Source organism: Ahaetulla prasina, chromosome 8 (assembly GCF_028640845.1).
Source record: "Ahaetulla prasina isolate Xishuangbanna chromosome 8, ASM2864084v1, whole genome shotgun sequence".
Taxonomy (NCBI): domain Eukaryota; kingdom Metazoa; phylum Chordata; class Lepidosauria; order Squamata; family Colubridae; genus Ahaetulla; species Ahaetulla prasina.
Window position 1 is genome coordinate 33,368,713 of NC_080546.1, and position 26,088 is coordinate 33,394,800.

A 26,088-nucleotide genomic window follows, 5' to 3' on the forward strand; every position below is an offset into this window, starting at 1 on the left:
TGCAGGAAGACATAACACTATGTGATGCCAGGCAAATTCTTAGATATTACTACACCAAGTAGTTAGGACCATAAATAGAATCTGACAGGCATCACTGATACACTGCAAGACTATAACCTACTCTAAAGGGAAAGAGCAAATGTCACTGTAAAGAGGGAAAAAAGGAGGATCCAAGAAATTACAGAGATGTCAGCTTTACATTCCTACTAGGCAAGATTCTTTAAAGATTATTAAATAGCATAAGATTGTTGTGAACATTTGCATAAGCAAGTTAACAGAAGCCAAAATATGCCATAAATAAACCATGCCAGCCTAACTTCATCTTATTTTATTAAGAGTTATCAGCTTGATATAATGAGAGTCAGCCAGGCACATTATGTACCTGGCCTTCAGCACAACTCTCAATACAAATTATCAAGAACGTATCCTTAATGAAATTATAAAATGTGGAGTAACAATACAACTATATGAGGATGCATTACTGCAGTGAATGGGTGCTTGTTAATGGCCTAGCTCCAGTTTGTGTGGAAATATTGAGTGAAGTACCACAGGACTCCTTTTTTGGACTCAGTATTTTTCAAATTTTTTATCAATGACTTGGATGACAGGATTGAGGGGATGCTTAATAAGTCTGCCAATGGCAGAAAGATGGAGATATGGCTAGTTATGTTGAGGAGAGTCCACACATCTAGACAGTTTTGAGCAGTGGACTAAAATATAAGGTTCTGAATCTGGATAGGGAAAATAATAGGCATGGTACAAGGACTAGGGAAATATGGTTTTCTCTCTCCAATATAAAAAGAATTTGGGTACCCTTATTGATTACCAGTTAAACATGAGCCACCAATGTGCCACAACTACTAAAAAGACATGTGCTATCATGGAAAGTGTTAGGGCGGCAGATTGTAGGAAGGAGTTTTTCTATTCTATCATGGACAGACTCTACTTTGAAATGTGGTTCTAGTTCTTGACACCACAGTTCCAAAAGGACAGTGACAAATGCAAGTAAGTTTATATGAAGGCTACCAACCCTATGAGCACCGTTTAAAAGAATTGGATATGATAAACCAAATATCATAGATGTCTCAGTGAAGGTGTGATAGCAGTCTTCAATAGGAAATGAACATTTATTATTGTGTTTAATTAAAAACATAGAGCAGCTAAGCAGCTCATTTTAGGAAAATATTGTATGTTTAAATAAATCAGTAATAGATTTACTTAAAAATCTATCTGCTGGTGCTTAAATTTAGGCTAATCTTTGCTATAAATGGAAAAGTGTCTGTAGATCAATCCAGCAAAAAAAATGGTCAACAAATACTCTTGGTCTTATTTAATGTATCTGTGTAGTGATTTCTAAACAGAAACTTCACCCTTCACTTTATTTTCCAATAAGCTATACATACCTCCTCAGGGTTTTTTTGTTTTTTTTTTAAATTTGAATTTATATCCCGCCCTTCTCCGAAGATTCAGGGCGGCTTACAATGTGTTAAGCAATAATCTTCATCCATTGGTTTATTATATACAAAGTCAACTTAATTGCCCCCAATAATCTGGGTCCTCATTTTATCTACCTTATAAAGAATGGAAGGCTGAGTCAATCTTGGGCCTGGTGGGATTTGAACTTGCAGTAATTGCAAGCAGCTGTGTTAATAACAGACAGACTTAGTCTGTTGAGCCACCCGACGCCCCAAGAGTTAGTTCCTCTCTAGTGGTAATATACAGGCTAAAGAATCCTGATCATGAAGACTATGCTGAAAGCATAAACATCACTGTATAGCTGTTACAGTATATTCCAATGCTTACTTGCTTTAGTATACATCTAATCCTTTAGATGCATTACCTAGCAGACTGTCCTAGTAGGATTAAAAGTATTACTGTCAGATAAATTAATAAGGGTTGCCATCTTAATCTGATTTTAACAATGAGGCTCACAATGGGATTTGCACCTGTCATCATCCCTGGAATGCAGCAATGGATTTGGCTGAGAAATGTCTTTTTCCAGCATCTGTGCTAGTTATACCTATTGTAAGCAAATTCGGATTTGACAAGGATGATAAATGCCTCAGGGGGAGCAACATGGTGTGTTGTTTTTGAAAGGTATTCAGCAATTATGATTCTCTCAGACTGTAGCTGTCCCATCATTAACAATGGTTGTCTACGGAGTTGCTGATGAAAGACTGGGTTGGTTTGTGGACGTAACCTAACATTCCTGAAGTATTTGGGTTAGAATCATTCCATCGGTCAACATGAACTTTGGAAAGTTTCAGCTATTTTGAGATAATTCACACATATTCAGAATGTAGATTTCATGGCTGCTATTTACTTGTGAAATGACTCCTGGGGAGGATGCATAATGCCACAGGACAATAAATATTCATTGTCTAACATGAAATTACCCTATGTCATTTCACCAATCCAGCTTTATGCTTAATTAAAGCAATGCTTTTCTTTCCTGGGCTTGTGTAATTCTCTTCCATATCTCACTGTCTCACTGAATCTTTCAAATTTTTAGTGATAAGGAAGAGGTTATACATACACATACAAACAAATTTATTTATATCCGCAACATTTTGCAAAGAGGTAGAAAACTACTTTATTAACAGTTCTTATACTTTTTTAGATTGTATAACTGTTCCTAACATAAAATAGATTCTTTTTCAGGGAGAAAATTCTTTTTGATAAATTTTAAGAACACACAATTGCATATGAATAATTATTTAAAAATACATTCTTACAAAAATGAAGATTATTTATAAAATTGTTACATTGCATTACCCAGAACAGTGAAGTATTTATAAATGCAACTAATTTATATGATTGTTAGAAACATGAGCTATTTTATGTTTTCTTAGTTCATTTCTCACTCACATTGGCACAACCATGACATAACAATCACATTTTGTGGTCATGCAGTATATGTCTTGTTTTGTATCCTTCCTATAATTTTATAGGAATTTATACCGATTTTGGAAAATAACCAGTTACAAAACAAAAGCAAATTCAGTGTATTTTATTATGTCTCCTCCTCAATTGATCTATAAGGTAGCTATGTTAATATGACTGACTCCATTTTGTTTTCGGTAGTTGTTTGACTCTTGATTGAGATGTCTCCATTTTGGGAAAGAGTACATAGTACATGCCATATTCAGAGCTAATCAGCATCTGAACAGTCCTCCTTCAGCACCAGATGGACCCTACTTGGGGTTTTGGTACATGTTGTTTGGGGCTTTTTGTTGAAAAGACAGGACAATTTTGGCCTTGGAACAGATTGTACCTAGACATTTAGGTCAGGAGATGAGATCTGCAGTTGTTCGTATTTTGTTTTTGTTTTTGTGAATATTGTTTTTGGGAGTGTGGTTATTGTTTTATCCCTGGTGCACAGTATTTATTAACAGTTAATTAATGTTGTGGTTTTCATCTTTTAATCCACATATCCCAAAGCTATGTGTGTGCAAAGTGTAGTGATATAAATCAAACAAAAGAATAAATGAATAAATAAATAATGTTGAAAATATCCCCAATGTGACTAATGAGGACAATATAGCAATAGCACTTAAGACTGATATACCGCTTTACAGCCCTCTCTAAGCAGTTTACAGAGTCAGCATATTGCTCCCAATAATCTGGGTCCTCGTTTTACCGACCTCAGAAAGATGGAAGTGCCTGGTGAGACTCAAACTGCCAAATTGCAGGCAGCTGGCAGTTAGCAGAAGTAGCCTGAAGTACTGCACTCTAACCATGGTGCCGTCATGGCTCTTATACTCTGTAGGTCACTCAGAACAACAAATCAGGACAACATATACAGTAATTATATGGTTAGACTGTATGTTTCTACATAAAGGCTTGAGTTTTACAGTTCCTAAGTAAAGAAAGGATTTTAATTATGGTAGGGATAGGCCTATCATCAGAAATGTTTTTATACTTTCAACTCTCACACTTTCAATGCATCTTGGTACCTTAGCAGAGTCAGTGATGTTATCCCAATATGGAGAAGGAAATTCTAGCTTTCCAATTAAGATCTGATCAAAAAGATCTTCTTGTATGTTGTTCTCACTGCGGATCAAACCAAGTAGGAAAAAAATTACTATGACTGTCATTATAAAAGCTAAATTACAAGATTAACTTGACATGCAATACTGTGTCCTAATTTCAGCATTTATATGAGCTGAATTTAGTTTGAGAATAAATACAATCAGTATTGTTCTCTTTGTAAATTATTTGCTTCAGGAAGCTTTACTAATACCTCTACTATTGTCTCCAGATATGTCTCAGATAGTGGAATGATGAATTTCTAATACAATGACAAATATATAAAATAGCAAAATATAAGGAATTAAGCATGTATATATATGACAACTTCAAAATTAAAACTATTTAATATAAGTTGTACCTATCGGAAAATCAAGTCTGCTTAAAATGTAATTTTAAATATTCCTTCTTTTACCAATGTCATTTTTTCATTATAGGAAACTAATATATAAAACTAAATCACCAGTTACTCCAAATTTTGGGGTAACCAGATGAGGGTTAGGACAACTCCTTAAATAGAATATTTATCAATTAAAAATCAGAGCACTGTGGCTAAAAGGCAAATGCAACACTTTTCATGCGTTATTGATTCAACTTACCTACGAAATGGTGGAAACCCACATAAGAGAATGTACGTAATGACACCTGCAGCCCAAATGTCCACTTTTAAGCCATAACTATAAAAAAAGTTTGGGAAAGTTGCAATTTAAATATAGAATAGAATAGAATTTTTTTTTTATATAATGTATATAATGTATACTATACATTATACACTATACAATACTATACACTATACAATATATATATATATATATATATATATATATATATATATATATATATATATATATATATATATATATATATATATATTATATATTATTATATATATAATAATATATAATGTATATATAATATAATATATTTTTCTTTAAGTTTCTCTAATATTCACAGAACATTAAATGCTTTCCTTCCATTGATATTCCTATTGCTGCATATCCTGTTTACATTTTGTAGCCATTTAATTATGCTGTTTCACTTGTTTAGTTTGTGAATATTTCAATTGCGCTATATACATATACATACATACATACATACATACATACATACATACATATATATAGGTCTTTGGTTGTTCGGGTTTTCTCCCGTGTAAAATTGGAAGTGTCTTGGCGATGTTTCGACGAAGTCTCATTCGTCATCTTCAGGCTTCAGCTTCGTGCTTCAGGGAGCAATGTGTGATCGCAGCTGTTTCTTCCTTTTAACTGCTAGTTAAAACCTTTTAACTGCTAGTTAAAACCACTAGCAGTTAAAAGGAAGAAACAGCTGCGATCACACATTGCTCCCAGAAGCACGAAGCTGAAGCCTGAAGATGACGAATGAGACTTCGTCGAAACGTCACCAAGACACTTCCAATTTTACACGGGAGAAAACCCGAACAACCAAAGACCTACATACAAACAGCCGTGAAAACCTCAGAAAATAAATAAATACACACACACACACACACACACACACACACACACACACACAGTTATTTTTAGTTTTGTTTTAAGCTTTTCAAATTCAATGAAATTTCTAAATATGCCACCTTGTTTTTGTAGTGCTTTGAACTATGATGCTTATTTGAAAATATTGAAACCAATTAGGTATTTTGACCATATTAAGGAAAGAGTTTTGAATGACTTCATATTTTAAAATTAAAGTTTAAAGCTTATGATCAGGATTCAACTGACCACTTTTTACTTTTTTGCCTACATGCCTTTACTAAAATAAATATTTAATATTGAAGTAAAGGTATAGCCTGGGCTTACTATTTTTAATATTTGTCCCATGCTATATATAATTGATCTATTTTGCACTTAACCTTTCTACTTGTATCTATCAGAAACTGAAAAAAATCACTTCAGTAAGTAAACTGCAAATTTAAGATTATACCTAACAAACCTCTTATTTACAAAATTTGATAAGCTGCAGTTTGCAACAGGCTTTTAGACAAGTTCTTAGAATAAATTAAAAATATTAACAATACCTGTTCAGACTGCTAGGAACAGATCACATTTAGTTTTTTTAAAATAACATTAACATTATTTGTGGACCAAGAAGACCAAAACTCTATTTTAAAAGGAAATTTCACCCTGTTTCTGCAATAATTTCTGGAGCCACATAGGTTGGTGTGCCACAGACTGTATAAAGAGGTCCTTCAACTACAGTGGCTAATCCAAAGTCTCCTAGCTTCAAGGATTTTGTCCCATCTGGATATTCACAAACCTGAGAGGGGGAAAAAAAGATCATAAATCATATTGCGTAATTTGATAAGAACAATATCTAGTAATGTGGTTAGGCAATCTAGAATACCATGCATGTATTAAACTTCAGTAGAAGTATTTAGAAATAGGCTGACAAATAGTTGTTCAGTCTCTTCTTAGGCAGCATATATTTTATTCATTACACTAGTTTAAGTAGTTGAGCTAAAATACAATAATCTCTCTCTCCTTCCCCCTCCCCCTCCCCCTCTCCCTCCTTCCCTCTCTCTCTATACACACACACACACACACACACTTTTTCCAATATAAATAAGGAAAAACATCAATGACTGATAGCTTTGTAGGCAAATCATTTTTTCAGTTTTTGCTTTTTAAAGATTAATTGATCATACACCATAATAAATATTGATTGGTTGAATCATCCTTTTGCTTCGTTATCCATCGTGCCCAGCAACCCATAAAATATGTTTCCACATAGTAACTGAAATGTAGCAATTCTATAAATCCAGCAGATGGCAGCACATAGCTGTTTTTAGCTCATGTAAAACAACACACACAAACTCAACAGAAAACAAAAAAGAATTAAATAGGATCAAATCAAATGAAAATCTTTATCATGGTTATTGACATGCATAAAATAATGTAAAACAATAAAAATTTCATTAACACTAAAATCTATATGAAACTACACAATGGAATATAAATTGTATTAAGAGTGTATGTAGTATAGCATATTAATTAATATCTTGATAAACTTGATTTTACATTTAGACTAAAAAAGATATTCAGGTTTTATCCTGTAGTAAAATGAGCTTTATAATAACATATAATAATAAAAACTAAGGGGCTAAATAATGATACAAAAACAAAAACCTGCCCTTTTCTGATCTACTATTTCAGTTAAATCAAAACATATTTACAGTCACAATCCAATCCAATCCAATCCAAGATAGATAATAGCTATCAGAGATGACAGTATTAATAATGACAATGATGTGAGATTCATTATGGTTGGAAGGTAAAGGTAAAGGTTTCCGTCGCACATATGGGCTAGTCGTTCCCAACTCTAGGGGGCGGTGCTCATCTCCGTTTCTAAGCCAAAGAACCAGCACTGTCCGAAGACGTCTCTGTGGTCATGTGGCTGGCATGACTAAATGCCAAAGGCGCCTGGAACGCTGTTACCTTCCTACCAGGGTTGGTCCCTATTTTTCTACTTGCATTTTGTACATGCTTTTGCTTCTGCTGGTTGGCAGAAGCTGAGATAAGTAATGGGAACTCACCCCGTTACACGGCACTAGGGATTTGAACCGCTGAACTGCCGACCTTTCAAATGACAAGCTCAGCATCTTAGCCACTGAGCACTCTGCATCTTTATTATGGTTGTACAGCAAGCCTATTTATCTCTAAGACTACACTTAGAAGTAGTACCGGTAGGTAGTTTACCCACAAGGTTTCCATGCTAAAAACACAAATGTAGCCACGGTGTATATTATTTATCTAATAGAAGATATTGAATATGCAATTTATCAGGACATTAATCAAAGATTTGAGGAGGGGATTCAATACTGAATTTCTAAGATCTCTCTAAAAATCCCAATATAACAGTACATGTGTCAAGAACTCAATGGCTCCTGCATCACACAGACGAACCCTTTCTGCATAGGCAAACTTGTTCAACTTACCTTCAAGGACTGCTGATAGTAAAATATTAAATTGCAGCACGTGTAGTAGCTTCAGTGCTGCTGCCCAGAAGTTCAGTAGACTAGTCTTGTCCTAGCCTTCCAGAGGCCAGGTAGACCGGTCCCACCATCATTGCCAGAGGGCATCGAGAAAAGTCAAACTGGCAGGAAATCAGAAATAATTTCCACTTCCAATGCTTTTATTGCTCTCAGTAATTCTGTTTGTTTACTTAGGTAAGAAAATATTTCTGAAATGATGACCTAGTAGCATATAAAGCTTTGTTAGGTTTACTTTTCAATTAAATGTTGCAGCATCAAACCTGACTTACAATACAGCAACTTGTTCTGCTTTGGAGCTAAACGGTTTTCTTCTAATCATTCTACAAAGTATAAGTGCCTAACTTAGATTTTGCTAATTATATTTATTGGCCACACCTTCTTTCTTATATTTTTAAAAAACAGGGATAATAATAGCCATAAATTGGGCAGATCTGTTGATAAAAATGAAAAGGGAAGATAGAAATTGGATAATAGAGATCAGAATTGGTTCTTAGCTAGACTGGTAAATTAAAAATATCTCTCTCTCTCTCTCTCTCTCTCTCACACACACACACACACCACACACCTGGGACAAAGACAGTAGCAAACCACTTCTGTATTACTATCAAGAAGAGTACTTGAACACATTCATGCATTTACTATAAACTAATCTGGACTCAAGGGAGTCCAGGCAAGAAAAATGTACAGGTGCATAATAGGTGGCATCTGTCTCAATAGTAACAACTGTGAGAAGGATCTTGGAGTCCTAGTGGACAATCACTGAAATATGAGCCAGCAGTGTGCAGCAGCTGCCAAAAAAGCCAACACAGCCCTACGCTGCATTAACAGAAGGATAGAATCAGGATTATGTGAAGTGTTAGTACCACTATACTAACTTGCTAAGTCCACACTTGGAATATTGCATCCAGTTTTGGTCACCACAATGTAAAAAAGATGCTGAGACTGAGTGCAGAGAAGAGCAACAAAGATAATTAGGGGACTGGAGGCCAAAACATATGAAAAATGGTTGCAGGAATTGGGTATGTCTAGTTTAATGAAAAGAAGGATTAGGGATGAAATGATAGCAATGTTCCAATATTTCAAGGGGCTGCCACAAGGAAGAGGGGAGTCAACCTATTTTCCAAACCACCTGAAGGCAGAACAAGAAGCAATGGATAGAAACTAATCAAGGAGAGAACCAATCTAGAAATAAGGAGAACTTTCCCAACAGAACAATTAATCAGTGGAACAAGTTGCCTCCAGAAGTTGTGACTGTACCAACGCTGAAAGTTTTAAAGAAGATTGGACAACATTTATTTGAATGCTTGAGCAGGGGTTGGACTAGAAGATCTCCCAGGTCCCTTCCAACGCTGTCATTCTGACTCAGACTTTTACCAGTAGTTGATTTTATAACACACATGAATATATTTTAAAGATAATTTATGTTAGGAACTATTGTGTCAAATATATATGTTTAATATTTTTAATCCTCTAAGAGAAGACAGCATCTGTCCCTGTTTATACATGATTTCACACTAAATTGTAAAATAAGCTTGAAAGTTTATATTCCGTTGTACTTGATATCAGTATTACTTTGAAGCAGATAGGATCACAGCTGCCATTATGACCAAACATACAATTTGTTCTTGCTTGTTAGAAATTTAATATAATGAAATAATTTCCAGGGGTGCTAGTCTGATATAGCATAGATAGCCAAGAGACCTTGTCACTTTACACACTGACAAGTGAATTATGTTACACAGTATTTGAGGAGATAGTAAACAAGCTGATCAGAGGTAATGAATGCAGAAAGCACAGACACTAACTTGACAAGAGCTATTCCCCAATGCTTATTAATTAAAACAGACATTCTTCAACTGGTGATCAATAAACTGAATTTTGCTTCAAGGCATAGAGCAAGAAAGAATTAAATTAGAACAATTACTAAAGGCTTATAAAACATTTACAAAACCAAAAATCCACTGTTTTTGGCTAACACAGATGGACAAGGAAAATTCATCATACATTCCTTTTTCAGGAATAAGGGGGAGAAGGATTGTGTTACTTTTATTCATTTATATCCCACCTTTATTATTTTAGCAAATAACAAGATGGTGAACATATCCCCACTAGGAAGATTTTCTCCACAACAGTCACCCTGTAGTGTAGGATAGACTGAGAGTGTGTGATTGGCCAACATCACCCAGCTGGCTCTCATGACTAAGACAGAATCTGAACTCAATGGTTCCTGTTTTCTAACTTGAGGTCTTAATCACTAGACCAAATTAGCTCTAATTCATTGTGTTACCTACTGTCATCTGGTGCCCTTTTGAATATCAAAAAAGCAGCATTAAAAATTAATGCATAAAATGTTGATGGGAGTTTAGGAAATTGTATGGATATTTACTAGAGGTTAAATTGGAGGAAGAACAAGTAAAAGAGACAATGATTTCTTGAGGGAAGAATTTTGGTTATGGGATGGTTATGGGATAGGTTTGGTTATGGGACTTAGATGCATGGCAGAAACTTTGGATATATAATTATAAATTGACATTGTCTACAGCATATAAAGAGAACTTGTATAAGATGTTTTACAGGTGGCACTTACCCCTGACAAGAATTGCCAGAATGTCTAAGGATAAATCTGAAAAATGCTGGAAGTGTCATCAGATACCTGGATCATATTAGCACATGTGGTGGACATGCGCTGAAGCGAAAAGATATTGGACTAAAATACACACGTGGTTGGAGAAAATGATCAAAAAACATATTGACTTTAAGCCAGAAGTGTTTTTGCTTGGAATTTTACCTGAAACATACGCTAGAGATGTTAAATATTTGATTGTGAATATTATTACAGCAGCTAGGATTGCGTTTGCTAAAAATCGGAAAAATGAGAAATTACCCTCGCAAGATGAAATTATTAGGAAGATGATGGAATGTGCAGAGATGAGTAAATTGACATTCGAAATTAGAGATCAAGAAGATAAGCAATACTACAAAATATGGGAGCTATTTCATTATTGGCTAGAAGGAAAGATATGCTAGAAAAGACCCAGATTGAATAAGAGATCTAGAAGATATAAGACACATGAATGAAAGAGATGTTTATCTTGAGATTGCACGAGAAGATATGTAAACACCCCACCAACACATTGTAATTGGTTTGATGAGACTTTTATGTTTGTTTGTTGTCAAAAATAAAAAAAAATATTTAAAAAAATGTTGATGGGAGGCAATTTTAAAAGGTCATGCCAACACCAGATGTATTCTTCCAAAATTTGAGTAAAGAGTGACTTAAAACAAGTGATGCTGTAATTTTTTTTTAATCAAAGTCCTTGAGTTTTCAATACTATATCTATGGGCAATGTTCAGTAAAACATAAGGTGCACATAAGGTGCCAAATATGTTCAGTTATCATTGTCTTATAATATTTCTAAAGTCACAAGAACTTAAATGTTATTTTAAATCAGTAGTTTGCTAAAACATGATAAATTTTTTTAAAGGTGGCATCACCTTCTATGAATCTAAAACTTTTATTATTGCTAAAAGCAGGGGTAATATTTTCACTGATTTAAGATATTCTGTGAGAATGACTGGACTACGCTCACAGCCTAACTCTGTAAAGAAATTGCTACTTAATACTACTTGCATGCTTTCTTAAAATAATATACAGAAAACAAGAAATATACCAGAAGATTCTCAGGTTTGATGTCTCTGTGGACAATACTGAGACCATGAAGATATTTCAGTGCACTGGCTAGATTGTAGACCATTGCACTTCCATCACGCTCTGTGTACTTTGTTGAAGATGTAATAGCATCAAAGAGATCTCCTCCCTGGAAATAAAAATGCCAATGAAAAATCAGAATTTACGTACAAAACTGTAAGTTATGTCATAGTTGAAAGGAAATGAAAAATAAGTGAAACAATTTATACTATTAATTTTTTGGGATCATTGACTTAATTTAAGAGTTACAGTTAATTTAGAGTTTATTTAGAAAGATAATAATATTTGTATTGACAGTTCCATATGGAATGAGGTAGACAAAATAACAATAAAAAGTTATATATATCTTAGTCCCATAGAAATGACTGAGTTTAGTTTGCAGAGCTGATTATTATTTATTACTCCCTTTCACTCCAGACTGAACCTGAATGGACAGAATCGTTTCACATGGCACCTAACACCATCTTGTAGTGTTACCAGTACATGGGCTGAGGCTATGGATCCCAAGGAAGTGGGCAGACATCTCAGTGATCTTAGTTCTGCCTCTGACAGACTGGACCTTTGTACAGCCCCACCTGTCTTCCAGAGTGGGAACTGGAGTTTGATCCATGCTTGCTTGGGGGTGGGGGGAAGAGAGGTCCTCAAAAAATAACTGACTGATGGTTAATTACCGTATTTTTCAGAGTATAAGACACACTTTTTCTTCCCTAAAAGAGGGTGAAAATTTGGGTGTGTCTTATACATCTACCCGCTGACCCCCACCCTTGGCCTCTGCCTCCCAGCAATTTGCCTCCTTGCAGCAAACAGCCTGTTTCAGTTTCAGCTTCGGCACAGCCTGATTAGCACAAGCAGCTGATTGTCGGTTGGATCGGCCTCCCGACCATCAGCTGTTTCAGGCTGCAGGGATTGCCATTGCCTATTGCCACCTCCGTGCACCTCCAGCATGCCTACCGTTCCTGTCCTTATATTCCCTTTAGTTGTATTCATTTTGTTTTCAATTTATGTTTATATATATTATCTAATGTGTATTTGATGAAATAAATAAATAAAATAAAATAAATAAAATTTTTGGCCTCCGCTGTTTGCTGTTTGCTGCAAGGAGGCAAATTTCTGGGAGGCAGATTTTTTTTCTTGTGCTAATCAGGCTGTGCTGAAAATGAAAATGAAAATGAAGCTTGCTGTTTGCTGTTTCCTGCAAGGAGGCAAATTGCTGGGAGGCAGAGGCAGATTTTTCCTCCCCAAAAAAGGTAGGTGCGTCTTATAGACTGGAGCATCTTTTATTCTGAAAAATACAGTATTTAGAGAGATGGTTGGGAGTTGATGGCATGATGTTCAATTGATTATGCTCCTATCAGAGCAGGTGGATAAGATGGTAGAAGTTATGGCATTATAGTAATACTTTCTGTTAAGATGTTAATCTATACACAGAACAGGCCTGAATTTGCTTCATTTTTACAATTTTAGTGGTTCCTATAATGTCTAGAAGATTCAGCAATCCATTATGATACTGCATATATGTAACGAAGATGAATTGGCTATAAAATAGTTTTAAAAGTTAAAAACTTAGGTTTGCAGTTACTTTTACCAATCTGGGTACCTCCCAGATATAGTATATGGATTTCAATTCCCAGAATTTCTCATCATATATAAGCAGAATACAAGAATTTTTAAGTATAGAATGAATTACTTGAAAACTATCTATTTTCATATATGAAAAAATATGGACAATATGAGATTTTTAGAATATAATGCAACAATTTCTGCTACACATATCAAGAAATATGGCAACCTAATATTAAACACAAAAATTCAAGAAAAAGCTATGAGGTTTCATGTTGAGCCTGTTATTTGTTTTCTAATCAGAATTTATTCCTCTAGTATTTTGTATACTTGGATAGAACATCAAGATGTTACTTTGTAAAAGCAAAATATTGTACAGTAACGTATGCCTGATTTTAGAAGCAATTTTGGTTTTGCATAATATTCAATCTCCAGCTATGATCTATCGTGGAGTGTGAAACAGAAAACTCATGGTATGTTCGTATATGACCACATAAATTTCCTGTTCAATAACAATCTGGAATATTTTCAGATCTCTGAAAAGCTCAACAGTATATTATACCATAATGGTAAAAAATAAACCTAAACCCTCACCTTGACCAATTCCATCACCAAATATAACTCAGTCGCAGTATCCATTTCCTCTACTAGCATAATAATATTGGGATGTTTCACTCGGCGTAGAATTGACACTTCGTTTTCAATCAAGTGTTCCTATGTATTGTTAGAAAAGAAGAGGAGGAAAACATATTTTTAAAAACTAATATAATTTGAAGAATTAAGTGAGAAGCAGCAACCTAGGGTTATCTTTCCAGTGTTCATCTCAATACTTGATCATGTGGCTATCTATCTACAAAACAATAAACTGGAATTGGAAAACCCTTTACTAATAACAGTTCCAAAATATACTAATTAAAGTTAATTTAATATGAAAACTAATCACCAATCAGTAATATACTTGGTGTTTTCAATTGCAAGTAGCCAACTAGGTGCATTCCCTTAGCCGTTTATTTACAGTATTAGAATTGTGATCCTCAGCACAGTACAAGCATTCTGTTTTCATGCACTTCATGCATTTGTGAAGAAGACTGTGGGAAGTACATGTGAATAGTTTATGAGCAAGGAGCAATAGTAGTATTTGAGAAGTCCAATGCTATTTTTGTAATCATCACAAAGATAAGTTGATTTATGTTCAAATCTGAGCATTTCATTAACGGTTACCCTAATGCTTTAGTTACTAGAAACCCATGTGCTAAGTGTGAATATTCTGTGAATAAGTGGTACATCACACATTGCTTTAACAAGTCGCACCTTTGTTAACCATTATATGAGAGCATCAACAGTCTTTCTGGAACAAACATATGTCTGCTCCAAAGAAATATATGCTGAATGGGAAAAAATGCAATATATGAATGACAATAAGGTTGGAACTCAGTAAATGGCCTAATGGGGAAAAGGTGGAACTCACACTAAAGTTGGAATAAAGGCTAGATTGAAATAACTCAACTCACAACAATTAATATATTGGAAGAAATTACAGAAATAAAACATTACATGTGATATATAATAAATGCATCTTTTTTGTATACAACTGGGATTCATTTGTACCCTTTCATTATGCTGAAAGGGAGAAGAGTTTTGATAATAAACTTGCTGTGGAATTTTGCTACAAGTGAAGAGGGAGACATGTTTTGTGGGCAGAACATACATAAAGCTAATTAAGCAGTTGCTGAATATCTTTCTTTGAATCAGCTGGTAAGACAGTGGGAGAACACATTGCTCTTTTGTTGCAGCTAAACCAGACCCTTACAATTTATAGTAAAACTTGTACAGATCTTCACAGACTTAGTTATCATAAGTCCAAGATCACAAATCGATAGGCCAGGGTGTCAAACTTGATTTCACTGAAGGTTGCATAAGGGTTATGTTTGACCTTGGGGAGCTGGGGGGATCAGGGGGGGCATGCTCAGCTTGACATCACTCCTGTTGCGGGTGCCTGTGGCGGCCTGAGCACTCTGCCAGTGAAAACAGGCTCCTGAGCTCCATTTTCACTGGCAGAAGCACCGCAGGCCGGTCCTTCGCTGTTTCCAGGACAGCCCCACGGGCCAGATATAAGTCCCCCATGGGCCAAAACCGGCCCCCAGGCCTTGAGTTTGACACCCCTGCTATAGGCTGATATAAAAACAAGAAATGGAGACAGTCACAGCCATCAAAAACCTCTTGTTCTGTCCCCCCCACCTCAATCCGGGAAACACGTGAACTGACTCAATTAGCCAGCAATTTAGTCCACGGCAGCTATCAGCTCTGGCAGCAAACCAGCAATTGTCTGCCAAGGTTTTCTTTATCTTCCTTGATGTTACCGGAGCAACCAGAAAGTCAGGAAAAAACAGCAATCCAGGCCAAATGCTTAGCCAAATAGTTCAGCTCAAGTTTTCTCCAGTCGGTTTGCTTTGTCTGTCACGAAGTAGTAGAGCAGCCCCTCCTGCTTTTATACCCTGTGGGGTGTGGCTCCATGACTCAGCACTCTCTAGGCCTGTCCCACCCCTTCTTTTGTTGTTCCCGCCTCTCTTGTCTAGGAAACCTGGGATCTAACCAGGACTGATTGTCCACAGCTGGGTCTGGAAATGTTGCCTGGGCAGGGGGAGATACAGGAGACAGAGGCCTCGTCACCTTCTCCACCTGGCCTGCCTCTGGCTCCTGGAGCTGAGCCAGAGAGGCTAGCCCTGCAGAGGGGAACACCGACGACCCTTCCCCCTCACTCTCTGAGTCATTGTCTGGTATGGGGCCAGGCCGGGGAAGGGGGAGGGCTGGAGCCACAACACCTCTCTAGCAAAAATAATACTTGAAGCATGTACTTTTCCCTTTAAAAGATTAAAGATTTTAAAGATTAGAAGATTTTAAAGTTTCCTTACCCTGTAACTTATTCTATACTTTCAACTGGGTCTCTAATTGTTCTGGCACCAGGATTTTTTAAAAATATAACCACCTTAATTTTTTTAAATAAAATTAAAGATTTAGGGGTATGGCTTAACATTAACTATATTTTTTATTTTTATAAAATTTTCCCAAGGATAGTTGCTGTTATAGCTTTATATGAAGAACATTTTGCCCAGAAAGTGTAAATGCTATTCCAAGAAAAAATATTTTCCAACAGTAGTGGTAAGTGAAGACTTAAAATAATTTAATATTCTGGTATGATGATACAGAAATTCAGTATTTCTTCTTTACCTTTCCACAACATTTTCCTTTGTCAATAATCTTCAGGGCAAATTCCTTTCTGGTGGATCTACAAAGAACAAAAAGGAGAGAAGAGTGCTTAAATAAGTCTTTTGTTTGAGTACACACTGTGAAAATACCTTCGTTCAAAGGGAACAGATTACAAAATGAAGATAGAACTGCTTCTGCTTTTTTCTCTCAGCAAGTCATGTCTGCTGTTGCCTTGACTACAAAAACTAGCCTTTCTGTTATCATTTAATTTACTGAGATATAAAACTTCACGTTGTGTCCAGATTTATGGTCAGGTACTCCATATTTTTCACCCTATTTTAATAAACGTACAGCCCTGTAGTTCCATAACAATATTTACAGATTTGTCAGGGAATAAAGAATAAAATGGATATTTTCTTTGAAATCCATTATTATCAGCTACTCATTCCACATTTATACATCCACATTTAAAGGACAAGTCATATTAGAAATATTTCTTAGCCATTTTACCAGTGTCTATTAAATTAGGCAATTCAGAGAAATCCTGTTTTGAGAAGTCAGTTGTCTTAATTATAAATATAATACTTTACAATGAATCACAATTTAAATCTATGTTGAAGCTACAGGTTTAAGAAGTGTTTAATGTAACATTATAAGGATTTCACCAGACAGTTTTTATAACCAAATTTTCCAGTGGAAACTATAAAGATAACTTCATCTGAAAATAAAACATTACAGAAGGAATAGATGTTATGGATTGAAATGATGTGTCCAATTTATATATTACTCAAGGTTACCCTTTTTGACTACAAACGGTCCAAGACTTTTAACCATAATAGAGCCTGACATTAAATGGTAAGATGTGACAACTGTAAAACTGGTTATCATGTGACTGACCCAATTTTATGACTTGTTTTGCAGTGTTAATATAATATAATATAATATAATATAATATAATATAATATAATATAAGATAAGATAAGATAAGATAAGATAAGATAAGATAAGATAAGATAAGATAAGATAAGATAAGATAAGATAAGATAAGATAAGATAAGATAACATAACATAACATAACATAACATAACATAGTATAATATAATAACAGAGTTGGGAGGGACCTTGAGGCCTTCTAGTCCAACCCCCTGCCGAGGCAGGAAACCCTACACCATTTCAGACAAATGGCTATCCAACATTTTCTTAAAAATTTCCAGTGTTGGTGCATTCACAACTTCTGCAGGCAAGTTGTTCCACTTATTGATTGTTCTAACTGCCAGGAAATTTCTCCTTAGTTCTAAGTTGCTTCTTTCCTTAATTAGTTTCCACCCATTGCTTCTTGTTCTACCCTCAGGTGCTTTGGAGAACAGCCCGACTCCCTCTTCATTGTGGCAATCCCTGAGATATTGGAACACTGCTGTCATGTCTCCCCTAGTCCTTCTTTTCATTAAACTAGACATACCGAGTTCCTGCAACCATTCTTCAATGTTCATTAAGTGAATTAATTCATTAACTACATTAATGCAATGTTCATTAAGTGAATGCTTGGTTTTAAAGCAAATGTTACAGTTGCTCAGCAAAAACTGCAGCCATAACTCTGGAAAATAGTACCTTTTTTTGGGTGGGGGGGTCTGTTCTAACTCGAAATGGTCACTAAGTGACCAACTGTAAATTGAGAACTACCTGTTCAAGATTCATAAAGTTCAATTTTAAAGACATATTTTAAAAAATATTTATTTTTATTTTTATTCTTGGTTTATTAAAAACCATACGCATTGAAAATACATATATAGCAGTTTCATTATTGAAAGTCCAGCTTTGTGACAGCGCAACAAAACTGTAAAATGGGCATAAATATTTACTGCTGCATAATATTGGAGTAATCCATGGAACTATAACACACCTTTTTATGACAGTAGATTATTATGACCAGTTAACAAAAAGAATAAGAATAAATAAATAGTAATAAGAATAGTAAGAAACATTCTTTTACTTGGGCATATAGGTTATCAAATCTTGTTATAGAAGCATAACACCAGAACGGCACATATCGAAGATGGTTGGTTCAGTAGAAGTATAACACTGCTATAAAAGCACAGCTGTGTCTGCCAGGTTGTCATAGTTACAACTGCAGCCAGCTGAGAATGAAAGGGGGGAAAAGACAACTCAATAATATCTTAAGAAAAAGTAGACTGGATTGTATGATGGATATACAAGTGGAAGAAATTTGAGCAACTAAGCACTATTTTTTAAACTTCTGCTTAAGAGCTATACATTTGCACATTTCCTCAGATGCTATGATAAATCTTTCTACAAACACCTTGCACTAAGAAATTTCATTAATTTCATTTTTCTCATTAAAGTACTTTGTATTGACAAACAATTCCGTCTCTGTGCAAAGTGATGTCACTTGATTTAACAACATTGTACAACATTGAAAAATTGCCCTAACCATTTAAAAATAATATTATTGCTACCTTGTACAAATATGTACAGTCAAGGGTAATTATAGTTGATTCTGTAATTTAGCAGTCTAAAGGAACAACGTAGAGTGAACTCATTTTGTTTGCCCCAGTATAATATCATGCTTAAAAAAAGAATCATTTTTATCAGAAAGGTGTACTTTCTCTAAGTCTTTTTTAAATTTCTGTTATCAGGAATACAAGGATAAACACTTGGCATAATGAAGGCATACACATTTCAAATATGATACCTGCAACTTTTCTACCCCTCCCCATTCAACATCTCTACATAAAAATAAATATTCAAATAATTGCCATGACTACAAAATTAGAGATGTGTTTCTAATTTCCAAAAAATTAGAAGCAGTTCCGAAAAGGAGCTGTGCTGTCAAGAAATACAAATAGGCTCCCACGATAACCAATTAAAGCAACTAAAAACATGTCAATCCAGTCTATTGTTGTCTATGCTTCCAATTTACTATTTTTTCCAGTTATTACCAGTAATATGTATATTGGACACACCATGTCAAAAGATAAATTTCATCCTTTCTTTTTTTTAAAAATTACTCAGCGTATGTCATATCAGATGAACTTGCAAAATATATATTAACATTTCACCTAGATTAAAAAAAACAATAAAATATGAATGTTAAGAAGCCCTTATAAACATAAGAACACCGACTCTGACATCCCCTAAAGTCCGCTGAAGAGTTTACCTCGCTTGGTAACGAAAGGTTCAAAAGCCAACCCATAAGTTCGGAGAATGACCCTTTACCCTCAATGTTAAAAAGCTGTATCATCAGATACCAAGGCCTAGGTAATCTAACCACTGAATCGCAACATCGTTTATATGGGAAAAAAATCAGATACTGGACCAATATATACCCTTAGCTTACAACTGGTCATGATGCGATTTACAGTTTAATGTGGGACCCTGCAGTCACACTGAGGGGAGGATATTATCCCCCATTTATACAGTGACTCCCAGCAGATGTTGTCCAAGTGCAAATCCTATTCAGGATTGTCCATTGCCGGCATGGTAGTTCAAAACCTGATACCTGGGGGTCATTTATGTGTTTTTCTATGTCTGGACATTCAGCAACTCATTTGGCCTTCCTTTGGGAATCAATGTTAAAGTTGTTGAGCAGATGTTGTGCAAGTGCCAATAAGGGCTTCCTAGATATGAGCCTTGTTTTTAAACAAAGTTACCTTTGTAGTTTCCACTAAAATCTCTAGTTTCCACTAATCTCTTGTGGACTTCATCTTGTGGACTTCATTATCAAACAAATACTGACAATTGCAAAAGGAAAAAGAATGGTGTTGACCTATCTTTGCTAATAAAGCTACTGAATACTCCCATTGTTCTTACCATTGATCCCTTAGATGATTGAGTGATTCAATTTCCATAGCCTACCATTTCAATCAAGTGACTCTATTCAAGCAATATTTTTCCCAGCTTTTCTAACAATGAGATTGAACAACAAAAAAGTGAATAACTAGAAACATGAAACTGCATAGAATGTGTAGTTTGACTAATAATACTGAAAGCCTAAAGTTTCTAGTGCTAATTAAACTCTTTCAAAGTTTCCTACTAATCATTGCATTAGTATATAATATAATCCATTATCATAAGGGGTATTATGCCCTCCCAAGGTAAATATATAATTTTGATAGTTATCATCATCAATAATTATGAGGAGAATATTATAGTGGAAATTTCAATTTTTCTAACAGGTACCAGAAAAGAGGAAGGGCCCTTAAAGAAGTTCTTGAAATTATAATAATTTGCCTATATGTTCTCACTATTCATTCTAAAGTTGCAACAAAATAGTGACATATCTAGGCAATATCCTTGCTCACCGTTCTATGCATTCTTTTACCACTGCAAAATTACCATCACCAATCACTTTTCCCACTTTGTACTTTTCAAGAATAGTGGCTGTCTCAGAGTATTTGTTTCCATTTATACCTTCAAGATACAAAAAGGTAAATGTTAGAGAAAATACAAACAAATGCTGTAAAATGCACATTAAAAAATCCAAATAAAATGAATCCAAAATGGAAGAAAAAATTTAAATAAGGGTCATCCAAGGGTCATCATACTATGTTTCTATGCTTCATTTTCTCAAAGGCTCAGTAACTCTTCCACAGGAAACGACTGTAGATTTGAATGAAATAATGTATCAAAACAATGGGCTCTCTCCAGTTTTTTACATATAAAAACAAGAACTAATGGCTAGAAGAAAAAGAAGAAACAAAGACAGGAAAGATAAGGCCAAGAGTGCAGAAAAAAAAAGGAAACAATGAAAATATAAAGGAGTAACTTGTGATTTTCTTTTGCAGCAGTTATAATTTTTAAATGTAGATTAACTTTACTAAATATTTTTTCTATATTTTATATTTTTTCTAATCATCAAATCCATATATCATAAGTTCATTCTTTTCTGTTTCACGCAAAAAGTTGATAAGTGGTTTCCAGGCAGCATTAAACTTAGTTCATATATGTTCTTTTGATCAAAGATGTTCTAAGATGAAAGAGATTGTTTCTTTGCTTTGCTCAGATTTACAGCCCCTTCACATTTGCAAGAGGCTCCTTCTGCACATGCAAAGCAACTGCACCGAAGTTACTTCCATTCTTGCTAAAGAAATGTTATCTTAGTATTCTGAATCATGACTTGCTTAAATCCTAAAACCTATGCAACTGGAGAAATCTGTGAGGATATTCCCACACCACAAAAACCAGAGAAGGCTGTGACCCATAGCCTTTTTTAAGAATTATGCCTTCCAGCTTGTATTGAGACAAATTGCCCTTTGCTATCCTGTCTTTTGTATTTTAGGATATTACCAATCTTCTCACTGAAGCTGGAGTATTCTCCAGCACTTCCTAAAGCCAGGAGTACCTCCTTAGAAACTGTTGGCTTTGCAAACTACAGAGGTAAGAGCTAAAACAGGGCTGTCAAATTCACCATGTCACCTGATATGTCACGTGACATATCAGGACTCCCCCCCCTTTCTTTAAACTGGGTGTGGGCATGGCCAGCACGTGATGCATGGGCCAGGAGTGGACCAGGAGTTTGACACCTCTGAGCTAAAGGAAAGCTTGAAGACAACAGGAAGTGTTTCATTGCAACAAATAAAGAGAATTAAGTTACTTTCAGAGCACAATTTAATTAAATTGCCTTGCTCAATCTTGTTTTCTAATGTATTCCAAATAGAGCCACGTTGGTGCAGTGGTTAAGGCAACAAGCCAGAAACCAGGAGAGGACATTAGAGTTCTGTCTCAGGCTTGAAGCGAGCTAGATAATCTTTGGCTACTCATTCTTCCTCTCAGTCCTAGGAAGAAGACAAGAACAAGCTACTTCTGAAATCTTGCCAAGAGGACTGCAGGAACTTGTTTAGGCAGTCGCCAGGAGTCAAAACTGACTCAAAAACACATGTACACACACACACACACACACACACACACACACACACACACACACACACACACAGAGAGAGAGAGATTTCATTTGCATGCTGCGATTCTCTTGTAGTCTTCATTAATTCAAAGCCCTTCCGAAGTGTTAGGAATAAAAATACAGTATATCTGAACATTCCCTGGGATGGAAAGGGATGTTGTAATGCAATACAAAGACTAAAAATTCAAAATAAATTTAAATGTTTGCTAAGAACATGTAGATTTTTTTTTTATAAAAGTGGAAATATATCCCAATTCAGTCTTTGCCTAACGTTCTGAATGATAATATTATACCTACCTATTGTATTTCATTTAGCAGAAACAATAAAGGATCATGTTAATATTTATATGAACATTTATTTACTTTAAAGGGACTACAGAGTCATAAAAAGGGAATTTTTATACACTTAATGAAGTATATAAATAAGTGTCTTATGCAAAAGCTTATATATAATTACAGGACACAATTTTAGCCTCCAAATAACTTTTTCTTTGACCACCCATTTGCCATATTTATTTATTTTTATAGTCGGTGTGTGTGAGAAAAAGAGTGTGGGTGTGCACGCGTATAAGGTAGTTTATTTATTTATTAATCAAATTTGTATGGTCAACCATCTCAAAGTATGGTGAAGCAGCATACAACAAGCAGGAAAAAAACAAATATAGAAAAATAAAAATCACATGAAAAGATCAATCCTATAAATCAGATACACAAAACTTAGGCACAGAGAAGCCACCTCAGCAATGTACCCATCTAAGCAGGTCTCTGGTTCCCTGAGGGCACCAGGCCTGATAACATAACCAGGTTTTGTGGGCCTTCCAGAATATCAAAGAAATAGAGGTAATCTAATTTGGGGGAAAGAATGTTCCATAAGGTAGGCACCGCAGCAGAGAAGTCACGTATCGAGGAACCCACCAAATAGCAATAGCATTTAGACTTATATACCACTTAACAGTGCTTTACCGCCCTCTCTAAGCGGTTTACAGAGTCAGCATATTGCCCCCAATAAACTGGGTCCTCATTTTACCAACTTGGAAAGCTGGAAGGATGAGTCAACCTTGAGCCTGGTGAGATGCAGATCCATAGCTGATGGTACCCACTGCATGACTTCTTTGCCAGATTTAATGGGGCAGGGCTGATGTAATCAGGGAGAGGCAGTCCTCAGATAGCCCAATCCCTTGCATTAGGTATCACCTCTACACTAGTGAGTAAAAACAAGTTATCTCTAACAGGAAGATTCTAATTACAGTATTATAAATCACCACTGGTGCCATTCATCTGCAATTTATATATAAATCAGATTATAATTACATTCAATTAAAGTTAGACAACATCATTTAATATTTCTGTATTATAATATCACTTACATGGATATTTATTTTAAAAAACGACCTGAAATTACCACTAACATGCCCGACTGGATTCTTACCTTCGGGACTCAGGGAAGGAGATATTTCAGGCACACCATTTACATTAGAAGAAGATTCACAAGGAGGAAGAATCTGTCAGTAGATAAAATAACTAATGCTATGGCAGTAACATACATCAAAATCCTACTGCAAAACAAATTGAAATATTTAATATATATTAAATATTTAATAACTGTTATTTAATATTTCTGAACTACAGTTTCAGTCATCCATCATATGTCAAATAAGATTTTATTGGAATTCCCTAACAGTCTTTGTATCTGTTAATACATGAGTCTAGCTGAGTTTCTTAGGATCAGATAAATTCGCTACATGCATACTGTCGACTGTAGGTGGCAATCTCATTTTTTCTTAAAGCATTATTATATACTTATTATCAATAACCATATTTAATCTTTTAGACTTTCTGAGCAGGTAACACTGAAAATCAGTGGGACTTAAAAAAACTCATTAACGAACCAAAATTTCACTTATTGCAATGGGTGAATATTGAGTATTTCTGGACCCAAACAATAACCTGTATTTTCTACAATATGATTTTAATAGAAAAGAAACCTAAAAGACTAACAAAATCATAGGCTTGGAAAGGCTCTTTAAGTCTAATCCAAATGAAAGTTGGATGTTGGTTTAGTTTGGTAATAGCCAATGAAATCAGTCTGCCATGCCAGCTGTTGAACTGCTCTTACTGTAAGGGATTAATATTAAATTGGAATCTATGTTCTAAATCTAAAACCTAATAATAAATTTAAATCTAATAATAATTTCCAATTATTCTAAATATTCTAAATAGAAATAAATATTACTCTAAATGTAAATAAATGTAAATATTCTAAATGTAAATAAATATTACTAATGCCACCTAATATTTTTATGAAACAGATGAAATTATATAAAATATACCTTGAGTCCCCGAAAACTTCCAGGACTTGTTGGTGAGGAACTAGATGATTTTGTTGATTTAGGAGTAGAAATCTGGCTGCTGGGGGCTCCACTGACTTATAAAAACAGAAGAGAAATGAACATGTTACACAGTAAAGTAAAAGTTGGAATTCTAGTAAAGTTCTAGTGATGGTTTTAGTTTATCTATGTTAACTGTCTGGAAATATCCCTCTGGTAATACACAGTATGAGAATTTTAACAAGTACAATAAGATATGCTTATCAAAGAGCTGTTAAATCCCGTTTCTAATGCTTGTGTGGGTTTTTGTCCAAAGACACACTCTTATTTTTTTCTTTGCTTTCAATGGTTCATAGTATTCAAATCTTTTCCCCCCAGAGAATTCTCTTTTCTAAGTCCTTTTCCTTGGATATCCTTAGGACTCGATAAGAAAGTCTTCCTTGGTATGTCAATTCAAGCATCAGCACAACCTTTTCCAGACCGGTATCCTTGCATTTACAGGTAGTCCTCAACTTACAACAATTCATTTACTGACCGTTCAAAGTTACGACGACACTGAAAAAAGTGATTTATGACCAGTTTTCATAGTTATGACCTTGGTAGCATCCCCAGAAACATGTGATCAAAATTCAGATGCTTGGCAACCAGTTCATACTTATGACCGTTGTGGTGTCCCAAGGTCATGTGGTTCTCTTTTGCGACCTTTTGACAAGCAAAGTCAATGGGGAAGCCAGATTCACTTTTTTTTTTAATTTACATTTATATCCCGCCCTTCTCCGAAGACTTCTCCGAAGACTAACAACAAATAACTTATCAACTGCAGTGATTCACTTAACAACTGAGGGGGGGAGGTCATAAAATGGGGCAAAACTCACTTAACAAATGTCTCAACAACAGAAATTTTGGGCTCAATCGTGGTCATAAATCGAGGACTACCTGTACATTTTGACCATAGTTCCCAGATTTCTCAAATAGCAAACTGGAAAGGTTGCTTTTAAGAGTTTTCTTCTGTGTTGTACTGGTAACAGTTGATAGGTATCTTGTCTATCTGTAAGCTTTATGTGTATGTTTTGCTTATTGACTTCTTAGTTATAATTGTTTTGCTATCAGATGCTTTATCAGTACATCCTTTTGAAGAAGACCCGTTGGATTACTGTAATGCATGGACTAATCCTTGAAGGTGATTTAGAAATTGTAGCTGGCCTCAGATAGTGCAAGTGGTACATGAGTGTCACAAGTGCTACATTACTCCTATAGAAATAACTATATGGTTCAATATGCTTATTTGTTTACAAGACTAAGACCCAAGTTATATACAGGTGCACCTATTCTT

General features: G+C 35.1%; 1 protein-coding gene across 3 annotated transcripts in view; it reads right to left on the reverse strand.

The window, feature by feature from the left end:
* Positions 1–26,088, reverse strand: part of DCLK2 (doublecortin like kinase 2) — a 77,179-nt gene that overhangs the window by 8,233 nt on the left and 42,858 nt on the right. For all 3 annotated transcript variants that reach the window (XR_009156398.1, XR_009156399.1, XM_058193742.1), the window contains 9 exons: positions 24,759–24,853; positions 23,858–23,930; positions 20,831–20,939; positions 16,533–16,590; positions 13,899–14,018; positions 11,707–11,853; positions 6,167–6,300; positions 4,629–4,706; positions 3,957–4,053 (listed from right to left, as the gene is read on the reverse strand). Coding sequence is in view for 1 of the 3 variants with exons in the window: in XM_058193742.1 (XP_058049725.1) it covers positions 3,957–4,053; positions 4,629–4,706; positions 6,167–6,300; positions 11,707–11,853; positions 13,899–14,018; positions 16,533–16,590; positions 20,831–20,939; positions 23,858–23,930; positions 24,759–24,853 (911 nt within the window). In the remaining 2 variants the exon portion in view is untranslated. The remainder of the gene's footprint in view (positions 1–3,956; positions 4,054–4,628; positions 4,707–6,166; positions 6,301–11,706; positions 11,854–13,898; positions 14,019–16,532; positions 16,591–20,830; positions 20,940–23,857; positions 23,931–24,758; positions 24,854–26,088) is intronic.